At 40.0% G+C, this 24,490-nt stretch overlaps 1 protein-coding gene across 12 annotated transcripts in view; it reads left to right on the top strand.

Annotated features, from left to right (window-relative positions):
- The window catches only part of LOC108436881 (zinc finger protein 521), a 198,844-nt gene that overhangs the window by 147,052 nt on the left and 27,302 nt on the right, over window positions 1-24,490 (top strand). For 11 of the 12 annotated variants that reach the window (XM_037547194.1, XM_037547188.1, XM_037547198.1 and 8 more), the window contains 2 exons: window positions 218-349; window positions 19,947-20,062. In XM_037547194.1, coding sequence (XP_037403091.1) covers window positions 218-349; window positions 19,947-20,062 — 248 coding nt within the window. The remainder of the gene's footprint in view (window positions 1-217; window positions 350-19,946; window positions 20,063-24,490) is intronic. The other variant, XM_037547148.1, reaches the window with a different exon arrangement.

The raw sequence follows: 24,490 nt of genomic DNA on the forward strand, positions 1-24,490 counted from the left end.
TGCATAATACACCTGATCAGTAGTAAAGAAAAGCGCACCTGCGTGTGTGCTGCTCTTTATGGATGTTTTCATATGCAAATGTGTTCTTATTGAAGTCTTTTAAAAGAGCAGACTTGTTAACTGCCAAAGGTTAGAAAATGATGTTGTTTCATGTGCATTTAGCATTTGGACTGACGCCGTTTTGTGGCTGTGTGTTTTTCTGTGCTCTTTTTGTCAGAAGAGGGGCTGAACCATGAGTGTAAGCTGTGCAGCCAGACGTTCGACTCCCCAGCAAAGCTGCAGTGTCACCTGATCGAGCACAGCTTTGAAGGCATGGGAGGAACCTTTAAGTGTCCCGTCTGTTTCACAGGTAAATGTATGAATATATGAAATGCTGCCTCTAGGGGCTCCTGAGTAGGGCAACCATCTATGAGTTCAAGTCTCTGGCTGGTTCAGATGGTTTTCCCCATCACTTAGCATGATGCTAGCCGATATGGGTGTCAGTTAGCTAACAGAGTTGGCAGGTACATTTAGAGATGGGCTATGACTCTATTTTATCCTTATCCTGATGAATGTTCATATCATCGTGATATCAATGTCGCTGTTGTCGGATCAAAAGCTTGTATCTCCAAAATTGTACCTTTACAGGAGAAGGTAAAAACGTACTCTACTTTTAATGTAAGTCAGACTTTTTTCCAAGTAGTTTTAGGTCATTTCTTTTGGTCCATTCATCGTGGACTTTACACACAATATATAGGACTATAGGTATTTTATATAGGCATTTGCAAATTATGTCAAAAACTGAAAAAATGACAAAAATTGACATACAAGGTTTTGTTCCGACAGCAGCGATATGCTTTTCTGAGCATCTTGTGGATATTATGAGTATTTAAAGCACACATACCCAGCTGCATGTTTCATTACAAAGCATAATTAGTAGTGGGTAAGTGATTTAGTGCAGGACAGACTGTGAAATGTTAAATTAAAAGCATTGTACTCAAAGTTTTCGATGATTGATTTTAACTGTGGCACTAATAGTGCATTGGGTTTGTCTGTCAAACTATCATGATACATGTTGTGTGTTTTTTAAATGTTATTATGTATCATAATGTGATATTTTTGCCATATCGGCCAGCTCTAGTTATGCTGCATATACATTGTTCTGGCATGACAAAGACATCTCACCATATCCCCTTTGCTTCTAATGGGAAGTGTTGGTTGTGTCTGATACTGCTGTGTAATGCATAATGGATCCAGTCAGATTTGGGGAATGCAGTGCATCAAAAAGTTGAGTGGAGGTAATGCAACACTTTCAACTAATCAAGAGGCAAGTAGTGTTTGCGTGATTCATGTCTGCCGCTCAGTGTGTGAATCATTCAGACCACCAGCCAAAGCTCATATATTTGAAAGTGTTCTATTTACAAGATTTTAAATCCAAGCTAATTAATAAACTGAAAGGAGTGAGAAGTAATCAACAACCTTATTCCTAATCTGTCCATGTTCAATCTTATGAATATTTTGGAAAATATTATTCAAATAAAAACACTTAGCAAGACTACAATTCAGCTGGACTTTGCAGGGAATGAGGTGGCATGCGTTGACATGTGTCTCCACGCTGGACCAGTGTAAATGCACTGTTATTGTTCTCCTCCAAGAGTGTTGAATTGTCGTACGACATTGTGTCAGCGGTAGCTTGAGAAGATTTGTCTGAGTGGAAGCACATAAACCTCCCAGCTTGGTAACGTCATGGATTATGGCCAAGAATTAGCAAGTGAGTGGGAATTAGCAAAGATTAAACTGGAGAGAAGGTCATGCAAACACACACATATACCAAACACTAGCATAGTTAAAGCTAATGTAAACAAGGGCACCGAGGCAAAGGCTAAAGAAACTGTCATTATATCTAAGAAATACGAAGGAGAAATATGCTTGATGATACAGTTGAGCTCACTATGGTAGAGGCTGGCGATGTGTGGAGAATCAGCCAAAATCATGTTGGCACACTGGCTTTTATTTCAAACTTGTAGATGTTTTTTTGGAGCATAACCCAAGAACACATTTGTGTGATGACAAATTTCCAGCTATTTTCACATCGTGTCTCACTTAATGTTGGGCTGTAATGCTTAGAGACACAGACACAGTCATATTGGCTACAGCCAGGGGAAAATTCCCTGCTACTGTAGGAATAATCCACTTCAAAGGTATTAATAATAGAATTATGGAATAATGGAATCAGAGTTTTAATTTGGTTAACACTCATCTTGCTAAAGAATGTTTCACAGGGTTTACTGGCTACTTGTGCTTGAATATTCAGCCCCAGAAGCTCCATCCACATGTCACACAAAATCAATGGTCCAAGCCTCCAAGTGGCGCCAACTGGCTGCCATTGGTTCTATCAGCAGAAAATCATGAGTTCAGTCCTTAACGATGCCACAGCCATCCGTAGCCAGGAGTCCAATACTGACCTCACTCTCTCTGGGTGGGTAGGATGGTCATCCGTCCCATCACTTTACAGCTCTAACAATAAAGAATCATCAGTGAGCGTTCTTCTCCAAGTACATTGATGTTCCGTTAGCAGCATGTGGCTTCAGCATGTGACTCGGAGGAAGCACTGGTAGCATTGTGTGATAAAGGGAGACCTAGATAATGAGTGGAATTGTCTGTGACTAAACGTACAAGAGAAAATGTGGGTGAAGTAACAGAAACAGTCTATGGCTGGCTGTTATGCAGTCAGTTGGCCCTTTCCTGTCAAAGTATGCAGTTTCTTGGCAACGTTAGACACCTGACTCTGTAAAGATAAGCAGATATCTGGCTAGTGAGAATACTTCAACCTGAGTTTACATTAGTTAACTTAGCTAGCAAACAGACATGTGCAGCTTTGGGTTTAATATTTTACAGTTACCCTGCTAAAATATGGTGTGTGCTGTGCTGCGAGTGGCCCTATAGAGCCTGAAATAGTCATTTAAAATAGAATAATTTAACTAATAAAAAGTCAGAAGCATCCGGTGTTTCGCAGAGTTTTTCAGACCATATCACGCGTCTTTATGTAGTAACGTCACACGCACAGGCTCAAAAGAAGATCCAGCTCAATGTTTACGGCTCAAATTCTAATCAGCATTACACTGAAGATCACTCACGTGCTCAGAAGACACGATGACCGAGCTGTCTTTGTATTCTCTCAGTGCATTCGCAAACAATAAGTTCTGAAATGTTCTTCCACACGGTGCAGGTAATTACACATTTCCACCAGAGAGGTCTCCAGATCCCCTAAACTTACATAGTGCAGCTTTATGCAAATACTTTACTAGAAATAAAGTAAACTTAAATGTAATCTGTAAAGGATTTACACTCATATGCAAAAGTATGAGCACCCCCGCTCAAATGTCATGTTTTGTTGATTTTATAAGTGAAAATACACATTCTGCATATTTTAATACACTTTTACTTTTGTTTTATATATAAATATATATATATATATATATATAGAGAGGCACATTTTTGGCATTATGGGTTTTTTTTGGAATTTGTTAAACTCAGCAAAAAAAACAGTGCACTAAAGATTGTAGAAATTGCTGTATTTAAGCTTGAGCCCTGCAGACCTTTTTAAACTTGCTTTTACTTTAAAAATCAGCATGCAACAAAACATGTAATTTGACCTGAGGTGTTCAGACTTTTGCATCTGACTGTAATATGACTAATTATTCGTTACCTGTGAGTGCTAATCTGCCACAAACTACACATTAAATGTGCAATCTAAGGCTGCCATCATTCAGACTGAAATCAGTCACATATTTTTTTTTCTTTTCACATCACCTGCAGCAGAAATTAAGAGAGATGGAGTGAGAAAGAGGAGGAATCAAAGAGAGGGGGGGAGGGAGTGAGGAGTGAGAGAGGGAAGGAGGGAGAGTCAGAGAGAGAGGGGGACATGCTAATTGTGGATGTTGGTGGTAATGATCTCATCAGTCTCGGAGCGTGGAGGTGGTGGTGGGGGGTGCCGGACCCCATCCTGAGAGGATCGCTCCCCACACTGGTGTCAGCAGGGTTAACTGTCTGGATAATGAAATCTGCAAAGCTGTTAGCTGCAGTTTGCCACTCGGCTCCTGCTAAGCCTCATCACTCTTCTCCGTGGACAAAGCTTTCGCCTCGCCCCACTTCCCTCTCCTCGCCTGTTTAGCAGCCCTTTATTTAGAGCTCGCAGGCTTCAGGTATGGAGCACTTACATTGTGTGCCTTGTCTCTGTGTACATCCCTCAGGCCAGGTTAGTGTGACTTCAGAACTAGGGCGTGACCCATATATCATCTGGCCAATAAAATCAGCCCATGTTAAAGAGGAAAGCTACCAAATTTTCAAGACTTCTCCATAATTAAACTGAGAGAAACTAAAAAAATAACCAGATGAGTCAGAATCAGTCTCAGTGGTGGTGATAGGAACCAAACGTCTGAACTGTTTCTCTAAAGTCTCTAAAAAGTCTCTAAAAGCTGCAGCATTGAAAGTTTTTAAACACTGCCTGATGTCTGAGACATTTTTATGATAGTTTTGAGATATAATTTTGGGCTCAAACCTTTTTTTTTGGTAGAGAGGCACATGCAAGGTGCTGCAAGGCAAATAGTTCCCAAAGAAGTAGTTATATTTTGGATTTATCACTGTTTTACCATCGTCAGCATTCCATATAAAAACACAAGACTTGTGTTGGTTCACTGGTGGTTTTGTGCGGTATGTAAAATGGCTATGTCTAGGAGTCTAGGAGTCTGTTAGATTTTAAGCATATGTAATTAAATTGGCCTATATTATCAGTTAACTCATCAGTTAATATGATCAGTTCATTTGTATTACCTTAAAATTGGTCTCTGTAAACAAATTGTCATATCAGTCGGGTCCTATTCAGAACACTGACCTTAGAGCTCTTAGAACAACATGGAATTCATGGGTACTCATCACTTTCATGACAAATGACAATATTATTACTAATTAAATTTTGAAACAATTTAGCAACACTAGGGGGATATTATAATGCTCCTATCAGGCCAGTAGCTGCTAACCAACTGGCTGCTCAGTACTATTTTATTAAGCCATAGCTGGAGTGAATGAAGTGTTTTTCAGAGCACATCATCGTTTGCACATTGTTTATTGTGACATACAACCAGTGCTTTGCTAAGACAACCTGATGAGATACAAACCAGCAGAATTCCGGGACAATGTGACACTATTAATCATTATTGTGATAAATTATGTCACAATAGGCTTTAGGAAGTATATTGTGGATATCGTCTCTACTTAAAAATATTTCCCAACTGCGTATTTGACTAAAAAGTGAGCCTAACTAGTCCTGTGTAACTTGATTTAGTGCAGTGCAGTATGACATTTGTTGAGCACAATTCACTGTGTTCATTATCAGTTTTGATATTTTTAAAATGTGGCACTACTTTGTCTTTTCCAGTGTATCACATGTCAAATGTATATATCAAAAGATATATATCGAGCCATATCATGCCTTTTAAAAACTACTTCAAATGTTGAGATAACATTTTTGCCAGATCGCCAAACCTGTAACTAGCACAAGATATTAACTAGAAGCTGTGTTAATAAGCACTGCTCATGAAGACCATGTTCAAATAAGCACATAAATAACACCTTAATCCACGGTAACGAGTTCTCACTAGATGAGAGGGTCACTGTCAATTTAGACGGTCACTGTGTTTATGTTTAGAGCTGGTTAGTGATACATTTTTTTAGATATTTATAAGAAACAAAAGAAAATAAGCATATTAGCAAAATAACCACATTATTTAAAAGACATTTATTGCTGTAGAGCAGGGGTTCCCAAAATGAGGTACGTGTGCCTCCAAGGTTGCACCAAATGATGGTGGGGGTACATAAAAATATTCAGACTTTTGACATTTCCACTTCATGTAATCTGCATTTCATTCCATTAGCTGCCTACACAATTACACGAGTCCTTCCCTGATATAGACAGCACAAACAGCTGTGCCACCGTGCACTTCACTCCTGAGCAAGACATCCTCACAGAAACTGCTACGTGTGGGTTTTTGAATGCTGCGTTCAATCAAAACCCCTGCCAGACTTCTGGAAAGTGTACGCATGACTGATGAGACAGTGGGATAATTATAGCATCCAGCATATGACACACCTGTGCTCTAATGCTTCACTATTTTCTTCTTTATTTATTATTGTTTGTAAACACCAACCAGCCACTTCATCTACTCCTCCTTGTTCCTCCGAAAATTGTCCATTTTATCAGCTCCACTTACTGTATAGCTGCACTTTGTAGTTCTACAGTTACAGACTGTAGTCCATCTGTTTCTCTGATACTTTGTTACCCTGTTCTTCAGTGGTCAGGACCCCCATGGACCCTCCCAGAGCAGGTGGTGGATCATTCTCAGCACTGCAGTAACACTGGTGTGGTGGTGGTGTGTTAGTGTATGTTGCACTGGTCTGAGTGGATCAGACACAGCAGTACTGCTGGAGTTTTTAAACACCTCAGTGTAACTGTTGAACTCAGAATAGTCCAACCAACAGTGTCCTGTGGGCAGCATACTGTGAGCACGGATGAAGGACTAGAGGATGGCCGTCACAAACTGTGCAGCAGCAGATGAGCTATCATCTCTGACTCTGACCAACAGGGTGCTGTAAATGATCCGTGTGAGCAGCCAGTTAATTAGCCAGTTAACTATATAACTAATAGTACTGAATTTTTTTAGATATTTGCTAAGGATGCACTAATATTTTGGCCACGAAAAGAGAAAAAAGGTTGAAAATTCTGGCTGAAAAAAGGCAAACATTTACAATCAAGTGTAAAATCAAACACTGTTTTCTTCGCTCTCATGCGTTGATCAACAGAGTGATTCAGACAGTTTGAACAGAGGATCAGCAGTGAAACACTCAAGCTTGATCCACTGCAGCCGCTTTCTATATAGTCTTTTTAACTGATTTAAAGGAAATAACTTAAATAATACTGAGCAACTCATAATCTAAGCAACTCATAATCTTTTAAAGCTAGAAGCGACCCCTGCTGGAGAAACTTCAGACTGCTGGACAGGAGGCCCAAAGCCTCATCCACATGCAATACATAAACAAGGTGTTTTCCTTCATTATAGCAAAGCTGGAACTCAGATTTAGATGCATTTGGGCATCCTTGACGTATTGTATTTTTATCATTTTGCAACTTTTAATATTTTATACTATTTAGCGAGCTGTTTAAAATCCTCCAGTTCTCTCGGTTCTCATTCCCAACATGTAATCATTGGCTAGTATTATTATCTTAATTCAAGGCATACATAAAACCCTTTCTTTTGGTGTCAGTGGGCCTAATAACCCATTAATAATCTGATTAATAGCTGAATCGGAATAGAATATGTCCATGTATACGCTTCAATCGGAATGGTCTAGTTCGATTGAGGCCATTCGGAATACAATTTCTACCTGATTGAACGAGGTGGGTAATCCCGTAAATAATCCGTTAAATAGAAGAATAACAGCCATGTAAACACCTGTATCTGATCACGTTCCCAATCGGAAAGTTTAAGTACATTCTGCGCCATAGTGATTTATAACGTTTAACATGACAGGAGCAGAAGGTGGTCAGAGGAGATGAAGTTTATGCTTTGAGCTTTAAAAGACAGTGGTGGGACGGGCGTCCAGCATGTCTCAGAACACGACGTCTTCCTCTTGCTGTTTCCTTTATAAGTACATGTGAGGAATGTTTTCAGACATATTTTTAAAGCTATTAAAAACACAAGCACGCCAACTGAAAACTCATCTCACTCTGACTGGACCTCATGTGATGTTCGCTGTCATGGTAACGTTTATAAGTGGTTCTCCGTGCATGGGCATCATTTTGGATCGGATTACTTGTAGAGAGCCTGCAAATGAAGATTTTTCCATCGGATTGTTGAGTAGAGTGAGTATATAAATACCTCAGTATTGATCTGTAATCGGAATGTATTCAATTGGATTGGCACAAATCTTTGCATGTAACCACAGCCAGTTTTGGCTGAGCTTATCCTGAATTTATTTTAAGAATTTTCATTTTGGTGCATCACAAATTATTGCCAATAACATCATAATTTACCTCAATGTCATCACCAAGAATTCGCTCTTTGAGCAGAGACCAAAACGGCTCTGTACAAATCTGATCAAGGAGGAGTGTTGAATACAGCACATTTCTGTGAGAAGTGCTATATTAAGTCCCTGGCCAGGTGTTCCCCACAAAACTACAGGCCATTTTCTCGCTGAAAAAGAAGCAGAGTCTCTCTCTCTCTCTCTCTCTCTCAGCCGTTATAAATGGATTCCATAAAACCAGGTTCTGCGCTACGTAGCACTTTCTATCAACAGTCCACAGTACAATAGTAAGTGCATCTTGCCTTTCTATTCATCAACCAGGTACTGCAGGAACAACTAACTATTAAATTACAGCATAGACCAGTGCCTAAGTGTCTTTGTGCCTCTCCTGTACTCTCTCTCTCTCTCTTCCTCTCCCTTCCCAGCATCTCCCTATCTCTCTCCCCTCCATCTCTCATTTAGCTGCTTATTGACATTAGTCTACCAGGGCCTTGCCTGTATTTAATATACAGAGCATGCTTTTTTCATCCCAGCTTTCATTTTCCATCGCAGCCTTTGACAGACAGGTCCCAGCTCTCTCCCCTGCACTGCTATCGATCAGGACACAGAGGAGAGAGAGGGAGAGAGAGAGAAGGTGGGTGGGGTGGCACTGAGAGGGAAGTGGAAGAAAGAGGGAAGGAGGGAACACTTTTTCCTGCAGCTGCAGATTAGGAAGGATGAGAGTGATTTGAGGAAACAGGACACCCATAGTGGACGAACGGATGGACATGCGTACTCCTGTGTGTGTGTGTGTGTGTGTGTGTGTGTGTGTGTGTGTGTGTGTGTGTGTGTGCGTGCGTGCGTGCGTGTGTGTGTGTGTGTGTGTGTCTGTGTGTGTGTGCGTGTGTATGTGTGTGTGTGTGTATGTGTGTGTGTATGTGTGTCTGTGTGTGTGTGCGTGTGTATGTGTGTGTGTGTGTGTGTGCGTGTGTGTGTGTGTGTGTGTGTGTGTGCGCGTGTGTGTGTGTGTGTGTGTGTGTGTATGTGTGTATGTCTGTGTGTGTGTGTGTGTGTGTGTGTGTGTGTGTGTCTGTGTGTGTGTGTGTGTGTGTGTGTGTGTGTGTGTGTGTGTATGTCTGTGTGTGTGTGTGTGTGTGTATGTGTGTATGTCTGTGTGTGTGTGTGTGTGTGTGTGTGTGTGTGTGTGTGTGTGTGTGTGTGTGTGTGTCTGTGTGTGTGTGTGTGTGTGTGTGTGTGTGTGTGTGTGTGTATGTCTGTGTGTGTGTGCGTGTGTGCGTGCATTTGTTTTCAGACATTGTCAGGACAAAGAGTTCCTGACTGTGCAGGAAAAAGAGAAAACCTGCCTAACAAAAGCTGCATGTTTTTCCAACTGAAAGAGCAAATTCATTTCTCTTTAGTTACTGAGATTAAGATTAGGATTAGGTTTAGAGTTAGGCTTAGAACAATTCTTATTTCATGTCACTGCGCACAAAAATAAAAAAGCAAATATCTCCATGATATCTTTCATGATGAACATGCGCCAGAATTACCTGGAATGAAGTATTTTTACATGAACTTTCATTAAAAGTAAAGAAAGGTTTTGCCGTTTTCCTGTTATGTTACCATTTTGGAGATTTAGAATCACTTTATTTCACCAAGTATGTTGCACATACAAGACATTTGTCTTATGTAATCCATATGGGACATATTACATATAGGTGCTTTCACATATATAGAAATACAGACAGATCATATTCATAATATAAAATATTAAGAAGACATACATTGAATACATTGACATATAGGTCCCTACATGTATAAAGTACATATGGGCATTATTTTTACATATAAGTACCTTCAGATATACAACATATGTTTATAAATATATATAAAATAAAAATAGTTTTCTGTCCACTGTTATTGAAAGAAAACCTTGTATTTACAAAATGGAACCAGACTTTTTTCCCAAGTCACTTTGGGTCATTTATTTTGGTCCGTTCATCATGAAATTTACACACAATGTAAAGGGTAACAGGCATTTTCAAACTATGTCAAAAACTGAAAAATGGAGATACAGGGTTTTCTTCCGACAGCAGCGATATAATACAGCTAAGTGTTGACTCTGTTGTCAGGAAATCACAAGTTTGATCCCTGGAGATGTGGCTGTCTGTGACGTGGAGTCCAAGACGGCATAACTGGCCTTGCTGTCTCTAAGGGGTTAGAATGGCCTTCCCTCTCCTCTATCACTCTGCATGATGCTCACTAACCCACGTGTCCCATGCTATTGACAATAAAGATGCTTCACGTGTTTTGGAGGAAGCAGGTGCTACCCTTCACCCTCCCAGCTCAGTAGCACTGTGATAGGAGAAGACCTAACTAGCCTAACTAGGAGACCTAACTAAGTGAGGGGAAAATGAGTTATCCAAGAATTGTGTGGGAGTTGGGGTTTTGGGGGTGGCAAGGCACGTTCTGTTGGACCCAGACAATCACTTCGATCTTCACATATGGCAATAGGTGAATTGCAAAACCTTGAACAAGCACCGTTATTGTAGCTCCTGCGTTTAAAATGAGCAGTCAAATATATTTATTTATGAAAATATTTATATTTTGCACTTGCTTGTTGATATATACTACAGTATAAATACAATATATTGTAATGTTTCTGCATATTACATTTCTCTATGGGTAGGATCTTTTAGAAAAATCTGAGGCCTTTCATAGGACAGGAAATCATCTACAGCATCTCCAGATTTGCCCGCTACCTTCAAGATGGGCTTTAAAACTTGTAAACTTCCTTCCTTCTACCATTTTCTCACATTAAGCATATAACAAATACAAGAGGATGAGGGCTCCTGTTTTGATGAAGAAGAGAAGGATAGGAGAGGTGAAGAAAAGAGGACAAAATGACTCGCTCTGAGAGGAAAAGAAGCATCAGTTGAGGGGAGGGGAGGGAGAATTTGAGGGGAAAGCAAGAGGACAGGGGAGGGAAACGTAGACAAAGCGAGTAAAAAAAGAAAGAATGGGGGATGAGAGAGATAGGAAGGGAAAGAGGGAAAAGTGGAGTTGAAGAGAGATCCAGAGGCCCCGGGAAGATGACAGAAGCCCCAGTCTCCCAGGGCAAATTTGACAGCTATCAGAAGTAAGGGAGCCCGCAGCTAAAAGTATATCTGCTCACCCTGGAGAAGCCGCTGCATAGAGCGCCTTGTGATTTAGACTGCGAGGACTCGCACAAACAAGCCAGAAGTGGAGGTGAAAGTCAAGAGGGAGTTGTGTACTTTTGTCTCACTTCATACGCCCCAAAGAAAGCCGCCAAAATTCTCTGCACCGCACAGAATTAGACTGCATGGGTTGGCGTAAATAGGCCCATCACATACTAAAGGAAAATAATGCTACTTAACGTGCCGACGCGGAGTAATAGACTAAGTTACACTGCTCAAATGTATGGAATGTTGAAAAGGGGGCGAAAAGTGTGAATAATACTTTAGTCACTTCTGTCTTTACTGCTTTGTTTGCGTAATCATATATCAGCAAACGTTGCCTTAAAAATTGCATACATAATTTTGTGTTTTGCATTTACAGCTCACATAATTACGCCCATCAGATGTGTGACAAATGTAATGTTTCTCAAGGTATTCATGGGGCCTAACTACAGTCTTATGTAAACTGTTGATTTTTTTTAACATATCCTCTACAGGGAACACACTTGTAACTTATTATATGCAAATTTTACTGCACAATTTCTATGAATTTGCTAAATTCAACATGCAACATGTTAAAAAATTCAGCAAAGAAATTGTAATTGTGCATAAAAATTTGCTGAAGTGAATTGTAGAGGGAGTGACAACTTACTTTCACTTAGAAAATCAACAAAACCGAATTGACAAGGGGTGCACAAACTTTTGCACAAGATCATAAGTATGTAAAGTAGGAGGAAGGGGTTGAAAAACATCATTATGATATGATATATGCTATGATATAAGAAGCTAAACTACTACAGTGGTGCTGTTTTTTTACCAGCATAATCTTAAATCACTTAACATCTCCTGAAAATTTGCATAAATTATTTTGCGTTTTGCCATTGGTAGATCACACAAATAGGCGTGTCAGATACTAAATGAATACAATGTTTCTTAATGTGTCGACATGGTGCTGACCAAGTCTCTGAAGTTGTTGAAAGCTGAGAAGAGGTGAGAGGTGACGCTGTTATATGGGCCAATGTTTGGAGAAGCTAAGACACCACAGTTTAATGTATGATTCGCATAATCGTGAATCAGTGAATGTCACAAGATAATTTGTGTAGATAATGTTGTGTTCTCTCTCTGACAAAGCGGATCGTTTTCTGGCTGCCAGCAGCGTCATAGCAACACAACATTAAACCGTAAACCATCATTGTCAGTAGCTCTTTCCTCGGATCAAGTGAGCCGGCCTATGTAAAATTGATGCAGCTTTAGGTTGTAATGCCAGTCTTCAGGAGGTAGCTAGGGTTCAGTCTTGCTGGCTGCTGGCTCTCATCTCCCCACTCTACATTCAATATTTATATCCTGTGATACAGAGGATGCTGGGAACATAGCGGAATGTGGCGTAATGCATACGGATCGTCCTATAGGCTTAACGTAAAGGCTCACATTACAATAGTGCTTGGCAGCACAGCTTAAAGATGTGTTCAGAACAAATGATGAGTTCCTTTTGAAATCTAGTGTTAAAAAGTTCTAGATAATCATATCAAAATCTCAGTATATCATTCAAAAAACAGATATCTCCAAAAATGGTAACTTTACAGAAGAAGGCAAAAAAGTTCTTTACTTTTAATGTAAGTTAATATAATAAGATTTTATTCCAAGTAATTTTGGACCATTTGGTTTATTCATCCTGAAATGTTGACATGATGCAAACAGCTGCTCTGCTCAGATGATGCAGAGAAATGAAAGTTAAAAAAATTGAGATACATTTGTTGCTTTTTTGGACTGTTATGATTATATGTAAACTTATATGTATATTAACCAATTAAAATCCAGGCTTATTACTCAGTAACTACTGGGACTTCAGTGCAGGCCAGCTAAGCTCTTTATAGATATGTGTTATAAAACTGCTGTAACTGGCCATTTAAGGGGTTAAAGGCTATTTAATAACTACATTTTATGCACTACAGGTGAATTACTTTAAGTTAGCCAGCCTACACTGACAGTAGCGTTAGCACACTACATGACACTGACAGTAACCTAACATTTTAACAAATCTTTTTCAAAGCTGATCTAACTTCACTGGAGGTGGCGGAGATGAAGATGCTGAGATTTTCGTTGGGAGTGACAAGGATGGACAAGATTAGAAATGAGCAGATCAGAGGGACGGTGAAGGTGGAGCAGTTTGGAGATAAAGCCAGAGAGGCCAGGTTGAGATGGTTTGGACATGTGTTGAGGAGGAATAGTGGATATATTGGGCAAAGAATGTTGGAGATGGAGCTGCCGGGTAGAAGGAGAAGAGGTAGACCTCAGAGAAGGTTTATGGATGTAGTGAAGGTGGACATGGAGATGGTTGGTGTAAAAGTAGAGGAGGCAGTGGATAGGGCAAGATGGAGGCAGATGATCCGCTCTGGCGACCCCTAAAGGGAGCAGCCGAAAGAAGAAGAAGAAGAATGTGAAGGCTTTTGCTTTTCAATAGAAAAATGAATATGAATCAACAGTAATCAGTGAGTACTTTGGCTGTGTTGGCAGTGCTTCAGCAGAATTGGTGTTAAACGGTGATGTTGCATAGCCAACGGCAACACACACCTGTTTAAACGTTGCCTTGGCAATATCATTAGTGTGACAATAGTGTGATCCACAGTTTATTGGTTTACTCTATGAAGTGTTTTGAACACTCGCAAATGTTCCTCAGTACAGCTAATGGTCAAAGTTCAAGTTGTGTTGTACATTATTGGGTACACTTCACTTCAGCTGTGCCCATTCTGTGTCCACATTCCCTCAAAAAATTAACATCTGGTGTATTCCAGTGCAGCTGGCAGCAAAAGCTGGGATAAATGAACTCCAGGTGAAACATTTAATTAAACAGAATTTTCCGTTGCAGCCCCATTGAAAGATATGGAACATCCAGTTTTCCATCATCTGTCTGCCATCAGAATGTAAACATACTATTAGACCTGCTCATAAGACTGTTGCAAATTGTTTACCTGGCATGTAACTTTAACATGCCATGCGTTCTGTCCAAAAGGGAGACCACCCTTCATTTATTTAACTTGCAGTCAAGGTTGCCATTAAGTAAAATTGACTCATTTCAAGAGAAACTTCTCAATAGATCAAAGAATTTTGAGAAAATGGGATTCTTAGCAGACCTGATAGACCACCCAAACTTTCATCATCAGATAAACACCACTTAAAGCTTTCATCTTTGAGAGAGAGGAGAACATCAAGGTGCTTCAAGGTCTCCTGAAAAGATTGGAAGCTGCAATAAAGGCAAAGAGTGGACACAAATGCTAATTATACGTTTTTATTGAAAACATCCACAGGTGTTTCTGTGCATCCTTCCACTGTGAGAAGACTCACAGACTCACACTCAGCGCTATGATTCTGAAAGGATGTGTAGCTGACAGGAAGCCTCACTGAGCGTTTCTCTCCTAGACACAACAAACCTCTACAAATCAAACAAAGCAGCTGCCGGTGTTCAGAACACTGAACTGATCACACCAGAGTACAGACCTCAACATCACTGAACGTGTTTGATTATTTGGACAGTGAGAAGGAGAAAATACAACCAACTTCTAAGACTGAACTTTGGAGGTGTGGAAAAAATCCCTGTAGATTTCTTCAAAACTGTAAGCAAGTCTCCTAAAAAGAATGGAAGCTGCAATAAAGGCAAAGAGTGGACACAAATGCTAATTATCCGTTTTTTTTTTTTTTATTGAGGCTAGCTAGTGCAGGCATCTGTTAGCTGACATAACAGATCTAGTGGTTGGCGCTTTCCTCTGAGCACGTTCGGCTGTCCGGTGACATGACAATGTGTGTGACAGTTCGTAAATATGCGGTGACTGGCTCTGTGAGAAAGCCTGTATTAGCTTTCACCATCTTAGTGCTGGTGCTATCATATGATTGTTGGAGTCCTAACTAGTGGATAGAATTGGATCCATCTAAATTGGGAGGAAAATCACGGGAAAAAAAAAACAATTTGTATAGCCTTTTCCCCTCATGCAGAAAAAATGAATAATTCATTCTAAATGGCAGTTGAAGAGTGGTCTCTGTGTTCCAAGTAAAAATGGACCATTTCTCTTGTCAAGTAACATGAAACAAGCTGGACCTTTCAAATGATATAAAAAAGCAATTAAAACCAAGAAATTATGAGTTGTGAGGTTTTGATGACTAACAATTTGTAAAACCGCCTTTATGATACGAGTCTGGCGTTAGGCTACTACTGACCGTGTTGTCATTAGGGGCTGGGGTGAAATGACCCGGGTTCACCCCCCAGAGAAGTGCCCCACCTTTCATGTGTCTCCATATCCATAACCCCCAGCTCTGTCAACACCCTTGCGCCACATGAAGGGGAAAAAGTTGTTTATCCCCCTGTAAGATATTCTAATGAAGCCCAGAATGCTAACTTTCCCAGCGTTCCTTTACCTCAGAGACGAGACTCCTCCCCCCCTCGCCTTCTCTCTCTCTCACTTTTCGCAGTAGCCGTTCATAGACACATGGGCCTACCATAACAAACGGCATGTTTGAAGTACTCCTTGGAGAATTAGGGTGCATACACCAGCGCACACACTCGCACATTCATTCAGCGCTGCTTACTATGGCTTAATTAAAAGCACACAGCCACAGTATGTATTTTTAAAGTGGCATCCCAAAGTTGTGCATCTGCATCAGAGTGACTGTATTCAGGCTATGCATAAATAAATAGCGCGTCTGCATGAATATTTATATTGTCAATATAATTAGCGATGTAGACTAATGGAGACTATGTTTTTGCACTTGAGGCAATGCCAATTTCTGCGGTTGTTTATTTTTCTGCCGTGTTTGTCCCCTTGGTGGCTCAGGGCCCGCTAAATAAAGCGCTTCATTATTCCCCCGGCTGGCACCAGCACGCGGCCCACGATGATGCTCGGCTTGACCATTCTGCACAAAGCTACTAGCGCACGGGACTCTGAATGGTGGTGCTAAAATGCCAGGCTTATTTTTAGCTTTCCTCACTTGTGCAAAGCCGTGTTGTGATGTTTGCAGTGGCCCAGATTTGGGCCGTCCACCTTGGCATTTGTCATTGTTTTTTTGTTTTTTTCCCATTTTTCCTTTTCTTTTTTTCTGACCACTGCATTTAGAGGTGCAATTGGTTCTCCCACTGCCACAGGGAGAGAGAGAGAGAGAGAGAGAGAGAGAGAGAGAGAGAGAGAGAGAGAGAATGTGGGTTACACAAAATAGTTTTATTTTGTGCAACCTGGATGCAATCAGGACGAAGTTGCTTATTCCTACGTGCTGCTAAATTTAGTTTTTTCACAGCGAGGTACTTTTAATTATAAATTGAGGAGCGTTTTGTTTTTGCTGTTTCACCATCTGACACACTTCTCTGGTGCATGTCTACTTATCATTTAAATGAGACCCTTATACTGACTCCCTACCAAAAACGTCTGTGTGCTTTCTGCTTGTGGCTTTCCTTCACTTTTCAGTGTAAAGTTACAGTAATTTGCTGTTTATGATACTCGTACTGTATTATACAGTTATAATAGTGTTTCATTGTTACTGTGTTTTTACAGTTTTTCCTCTGTATTTCTAATGTACAGCTCATATGTTTTCTAATGTGAACCCACAGCTTTACTACTAAGTAGAACCTGCAAAGATACAGACAAACACCATAAATCTATGATAACGAGACTAGAATACACTCAAAATCTCAAGGAAGATAATCCATCAAAAATTTGTATAAATAATTACAGCATTATTTATCACTTCTTGAAACACTTTCTGTTATTTAGATTACACTATTTCAATCTACACTGTATAAAATTAGATTGAACAAAATAATATAACATATTTCGTTCATGTGTTGCGCTACTATGAACATTTGAATCATGTGTATTTAAAGCAACCTTTAAGCAACCATGTTCAGAGCAAAATTTAGTGGAAGTAGAGAATCAAAGACACGTTTAAAAATATTGTAATAAAATGTGGGGGAAAAAATGCATATCGTTCCTGTCATAACAACAACATGCATCTTATGTGCACTTAATAATTCGATAACTACAGAAAAACTGATTTTGTCAGCAACCCATTTTAACATGTTTACATGCACTTGAGTAAAACTGTCAGACAGTAATTGGATTTCTGCTTTCAAACCAGCCAGTAAACTCACAGAAGACATGATGCTGCGAATAGGGCTGCCCACCGCTCCGGGCTAGTGTGCTCACTGCCCCCTAGTGTGTGTGTATTCACTAGTGTGTATGTGGTGTTTCACTTCACGGATGGGTTAAATGCGGAGGTGAAATTTCCCCGTTGTGGGACTAATAAGGGTCACTTAATCTTAATCTTAAACTTCATGCCGCAACATCTCACCACTTTACCTGAAAATATGAACATACATGATCTAGAAGATGAAGAATATTTAAATCCTGTATTTTGTCAAGCGTGTAGTTTTCATGCTCGCTCCAAAAGTGTTGCTGCCATCTGCCAATACTGCTGCTTATTTCCGGTCTGTTTTCACACATGCGCAGACTGGGAAATCTGAAAGAAATCAGAGTAAGAGTTCACATGCACTGAGAAATCTGATAACTGAGCTAAAATCCAGCTCTTTTCATCAGATTTCTTCATCAGATTTCTAGATCGGAGTGTGATGTTTACAAGACCATTTGAATAATCAGAACTGCAGAAATCCGTGATCGACTTATTGAGTGCCTGTAAACGCACTCATTCACTGACATCGTGCAAACTGCCTTCTAATAATTGCAGATTCACCAAGATGGTCCATTTTGACCCCTGATTTTTTAAATCAAGTAATCGTGCCAGCACTGGGACCATCTTATGTAAACATATAGGATTGAGAGAACTGCATGCGACTCATGACTGCATAGTATCTCATTGATCACCACTGTCTGAGCTTTCAGCTGTTTGAGTCTTTGAGCTGTCTCAGCAATAGTGGGTTCCATATTTTGTTTATTTGCAGGGATCAGACGTCCACGTGTCAAAAATCAAAACTTAACAAATGTCACACAATCAGAAACAGAGAGAATTAGACAGTTTGGTGTAACAAGACACAGAAGGATTAGAAGATGGGATCAGTTTCGAAACGGCACCATCCAACCAGCACAATCTACAGTCCACAGCCCTCATTATCTCCTCTACACTGTTAGCTGACGATTTCAAAGCAAGTCCCTGGTCTGTCTGATCTTATTAGCCAAATTGTGTGCCCATATTTTTGTTGATCTTTAATAAAAAATATCAGCATGAGAGGAGAATTATGACTTTTTTAAAAAGATGAGGCATTACAAGTTTGTATTAATGCTAATAGATCGAATTAGCAGTTTATAGTTTTATGTGGTTGCTAAGCACAGGTTAATTAGGAGCTTCACAGCTTCAAATAGTTCACTAGAAAGTATATAGAAGTATGAGGTAACTGGGAAACAGCCCACGACTAAACTTTCACTAATCCTTGCTCTGCTTTTTAATGTTGTTTTTGAATTATGGACATTGCACTGCATCACTTGTTGTATTTGCATTGCTTGTTTTATATTACCAGCCATATCGTTTCATTCCCAAATGTCTAAATATCAGTTAAACTAAGTCAAGGTTTATTTATAGCAGATGGTTTTTACAACAGATGTCATTGGGCAGCTTTCAGCTCTAGTGAGAAAGCCAGGGACACCAGGGGTGAGAAAAACTCCCTAAAAACAAGAGGTTGAATCAAAACAGAACACCTTGAGAGTAAACAAGACTCAAAAGGGGAGCCCATACTCTGGTCAGCATTGCACAGCGAAACAGTAGCAATATGAATAGAGGATTCATTCATCAGGATTTTACAATACATATGTAATATTGAATGTAGTAAATTGAATTAATGAAGAAACCAGACTGTCATTGGACAGTAATAGCCGAGGACTGCCCTTAGTGGCCTGTCAGATAACAAAAAAATGGAAATAGATCTATGAAAATCAGTCAATAGACATGATTACATGTCTAATCTGTTAATAATCTGACTAATAGCTGATTAATATCTGAGTACATCCACATAAACTCTGACTGAGGCCATTCAGAATAGAATTTCTATCCGATTGAACGAGGTGGATAATCTTGTAAATAATCTGTTAAATAGAAGAATAATAGCAGTGTAAACGCTTGTATAAGTACAGTTTAAGTACATTCTGCACGTGTACGTTTGTGTCATAGCAAAAGTTTATTACGTTTATAACATGGCGGAGCAGAAACTGGTCTGCAGAGGAGACAAAGCTTATCTTTAAAAGACAGCGATGGGACGGACGTCCAGCTTTTGTGTCTCAACACGACGTCTTCCTCTCGGCCTTCTTTAATGAGGACATGTGAAGGCCGTTTTCCTGAGTCTGACGTCATTTGAAAGCAATTATAAACACAAGCACTGCTCACTGCTGCTCATCTCACTCTGACTGGACTCACGTGATGCTCGTTTGCCATGGTAACGTCTACATTAAGTGGTGGTCTATACATGTGCGTCATTTTGGATCTAATTACTTGTAGTGTGTGTGTAAATGGAGATTTTCCATCAGATGGTTGAGTAGAGTGAGCTTATAAACACCTCAGTCTTAATCTATAATCAGAATGTATTCTGAATCTTTGTATGTAAGCACAGCCATTGTTAACCAGTGAAAACCACTGTTAAGAGTGTATCACAGTTAGAAATCTGAAGTATGAGACATCTGTGCTATGTTTAACACTTGGACCTCTCTCTCTCTTTTTCTCTCTGTTCAGTATTTGTCCAGGCCAGTAAGCTCCAGCAGCATATCTTCTCTGCTCACGGTCAGGAGGATAAAATCTACGACTGCACGCAGTGCCCACAGAAATTCTTCTTCCAGACAGAGCTTCAGGTGAGTACTTGACTGGAGAATCTTAAAGCTCTAAAACAGTAAACTCAACAACAGTTTGACTAGACTATGTTCCAATTATGAAAACGTTCATCCAGTTGCGACTACAGCAAGGTTGGACAATCAATATCCTATTCAGACAATGAGAATTTGGGTAGCATGTGTCAAACATCTACATTTAAAGCACAATATTAATGTCAAATATTTGTTTGGATGCATTTGAGAGATCCTGCTGTCGAAATAGAGCTTTTTTTAAACATGTAATCAAGCTAACATTATCATAGAGGCTAATACATAATAAAGGAGGTCAGTGTTGTGTACAATGTGCCTGATCAATTAGCTACAAATACATCTTGCATCTTGGTTGCTTAGCATTGTAAACTAGAAATCCAGCGTTATGTAGCGACACTAATCACACTGTAGTGGTCCGCTGTTGGCTATTTGTTGGCGGTTCATGTGGCATACAGTGTCGCATCAAAAGCCATTAGACCTATACAGAGGACTGTATATGTCTGAAGATGCTTTTCAGCATCTTTTGTAACACCATTTTTGCCATCACAAAGCTATATGATTTATAAGAAGAAATGAGGCAGGTTTATAGGCCCAGACTCTTCTTCGGTCACTGTCATGTCACTATATTTTGCTAAAAAAATTGATTTGCTATGGATTTGGTTGGTGGAAATGATGCAAGGGACAGTGAGCACAGGCAAACATATTTTTTGACCATTCTTTCTTGTTATTTGAGGAAGATACATATTTTTATGTAGTACAAGCAACCTATATTTTCTACTACGAATGAAAACAAACTTTCTAGTACCTATTCATTATGTGCAATTCAACCAAAGTGATTGAGCCAAAAAAGTCTGGAAAATTGGTGCAAAACACAATGAATTCAATACACTTCTACATTATTTGAACAAGACAAGCTGCCCAACCTAAACACATAAAACTATATCCGTCACAATAAATATGACTGGTGGAAAACAGAGGCTCTATGACAAAATGACAAAACTATTTTTTTTTTATTACAAGGTAGGAGACCAAATATCAACACAATAACATTAAAATAGCCCTGCAATGGACTGGCGGCCCATGCAGAGTGTTTCCTGCCTTCCACCCAATGACCTCTGGGATAGGCTCCTGTGACTTGAAGGATAAGCGGTTTAGAAAATGTGTGTGTGTTGTTATACGTAACATTCAAATATATAATGTATATCTATAGCAGGTTTCTGAAGAAACCTGTGAAAAAATGGACATCACTCACTGGACATCTCTCACTGTTTACTTAGCCTGGTTAGCTCTTAGTGTTATTTGAATGTGTGGAGTTATTTCCATGCTTTAAAACGATGCTATATCACTATATTGAAGGTGCACAAAATAATATAGGAGTGAGTTCTGAGATATATGTGCGCACACCTGAATAACTGACAAACTATGATAAATAAAATTGCTTTAATGGAAGAATCTAGAGAAATATCTGTCTGATTGAACCTGTTGAAATACAGAACATATTCATTCACAGAACATACGCCACGTTAGATTGTGCCGCACTCTCTTCATATCTGAATCAGGTAAACTTGTTTTCAGTGTAGATGTTAGCACCATTGTGTCCAGCTGAGGAACACACTGTGCGAGGCCTTTCATTTGTAATCAACTAAATCCATTTCCATATTGGGATTCAGACAGCAGTGTCCATTGTCTGCTGCTGGCCAGAAGGAAGGTGAGCACGATCATTATCTCTGAACCCGCCATAGGTCTGCACCGGCGAAATAAACCAAACGTGACATGCCGACATGGCCGGTCGTCAAGGAGACGGTAAATAAGAAGCCCCTGTAGCAGAGAACATGCGTAGCGCTTGTTGGAGTGTCGCGACGCTAATCCTTTATTGTTATTTTTTAATCTGCTCGAAAGACAAACGTTGCGATTACCTGTAAACAACCTTTCTTTAACCTGGGGGATGTTTTCCGTAGTTTTTTTTTTTGTTTTTGTTTTTGCGACTCTTTGGGATGGAGTGATGTGGGTCTCCCTGTGGTGTCGTTTCATGCATGCTTTAGTTGTTTTACAGGCTTTTTGTCGAGACAAGAGCAGACATGAAAGACCTTTGGCTCTTTGTTCTGGATCAGGGAGGGTTATGAAAGGAGCAGAGGATTGCGCTCGGGGAAATATTGTTATTATATTTCACCTGAAAATTGTTCCCAGATTGTGCCCCATGGGTAGATGCATCGCACACAGACGCAGACACTCACACACCCACATGCACAAGGCTTCATGTGCACATATGCATGTTTAGAACACCATATATAAACCCTACAAACTTATAGCCCACGACTACGCTGTTGGGTCATATTTTGTGCATCATAACGCTGCAAAATGTAGGGTGGCGTTAAATGTGGGTTGAAGGGAAATGTTTTTATGGAGTGGGGTGAAGTGGGGTGATGTAAATCCTTTTAGACCTTAATTAAGGCCTTGCTGCTGTTGCATATGCTATTAACCCTATGAGGCAGACACAGAACATGGCTGTTTCTGCTATTTTGTCCACTCTACTCCATTAATAATGCAGTTTCTGAGAGCTGTGGTTGCATTTGAAATAGCATGTGATCTAACAAAGCTGAAAATTTTAGAACAAGAAAACTCATAAATGGGAATATAACTCATATCAGTCATGTTTTAGTTACTCTGATTAAATGAGCTACAGAAAAACACAAAAGGAAGCCTCATACATCTTTTATACAGTGATCGATAACACTTGTTAATAAGTTGCTGTTTTGTTTTGCATGAACAGTTTGCCCGTGCTTTTTTTTGATTCTTGCCAAACAGAAAAAGTAAAAAATGTAGACTCTAAGCTGTTAATTTGGAGCGCAATTTAAATGTAAATGTAATTCATTGAGTCAATAACTGTAATTAACATGTAATTATATAATTGCATGTAAACTGTATAGCAAAATTACATCACGATTACTTTCTATCGAGTAACTACAATGAATAAATCAGTAACTATGAAGAATAAATTAGTGACTATTATGACTAATTGGATAACTACTATGATATTAATATGTAATATGTATGTAATAAAGACACAACAGTGAATCCGCAGTGTTTAAGGAGTGTTTAAATTCATTTCAGGTTTAAAATCTCAACCCCCCGATCTTTCAGAAGAGAGCAGCTTTGTGGAGATGATTGCCTTCACATTTCTTTGTGTTGTTTTGTGTTGTGTTAACAGTACAAGGTGAAGCGCTGTGTGTGCTGGGCATCACTTTCTCGTCTTTGTCAGAATTGCCACACGTCAGTATGTCCAGATGAAGTGTAGATCAATGTGTCAGATTCACTGACCGTCTTAGCCTGCACACTATCGGCCAGAGATTTGCTTTTTCCTCCCTCCCTCTCTCTCTCTCTCTCTCTCTCTCTCTCTCTCTCTCTCTCTCTCTGTCTCTCACCCCTCTCCAGCAGCCTCTCCTTATCATCCCTCACTTCAGTCAGGGAGGTCAAGGGTCGGGCTCCAGCCGAGCACAGGAGAGGGGAGATGGGCAGAGGGAGGGAAAGAGACAGAGAGAGGGATGGAGAGAGGGAAAGGGGGGAGAGATATTTTATTCATTTGCAGGAGAGCTGTGACAGGTACCCCCCTCAAACTCCCCCCATCTAAAGCCTGGTGAACCCCGCGCCCTGCCAGGAGCCGGCCAATTTCCAGCGGCCTGTCTGGGAGGATGATGGGAAAGCGCAGGCCTAATCAGCCCTCCCAGGAACACACACACTGTGATTGACCGGCTCTTGGGCATGTGTGAGATCTGGCCTGGGAGTCCAGCAGAGGTGGTCTCTCACTGGCTGGAACCTCACTGACCCCCTCCAGTTAGACCCCCACACTCCACTCATTTAAAGAGCCAAGAGTGGAGCTCCACTGCAGTGTGGTAGAACGGAGGTAGTCAGCGGTGTTGGTGATAGTGGAAAGGGGGCTTACTAGGGGGTTTAAACAGGTATAGACGCAGGTGGCGAGTCAGCTACAGTAGTTTTGGAATGGAAGGATTGTTTCTGTAAAATGGAGAGTTTGGGTTCAGAAATCTGATCGAGAAACGTTTGAAACCACTGTAAAATACACAGTATACACATGTAGGATGTGCATTCTGACCAAAGCCCTGTTCAGCCTGGGTTTGTTTTACTTGGAGAGGTGTTGTAGTTTGAATGATTAATGACTAAATCTGTGATTTTAAATCAGTAGGAATTTGCAATATCTGTAGTTCTAACACCTGAATTAAAGTTATATTATAATAACGGAATGAATGCAAAAACAAAACCTCCTAATCTGTGACTGGGCGATGAGGCTAACCACAAACCTCAAGTTCAAAGCAGTATCTTCTGCTCTAAACTAATGTAAATTACAGCACTGTTTATATGGTGTTATTATGGTGTTACCATTACACAGTTTCATAAGTATCTTTA

The sequence above is a fragment of the Pygocentrus nattereri genome, chromosome 2, assembly GCF_015220715.1.
Source record: "Pygocentrus nattereri isolate fPygNat1 chromosome 2, fPygNat1.pri, whole genome shotgun sequence".
Taxonomy (NCBI): domain Eukaryota; kingdom Metazoa; phylum Chordata; class Actinopteri; order Characiformes; family Serrasalmidae; genus Pygocentrus; species Pygocentrus nattereri.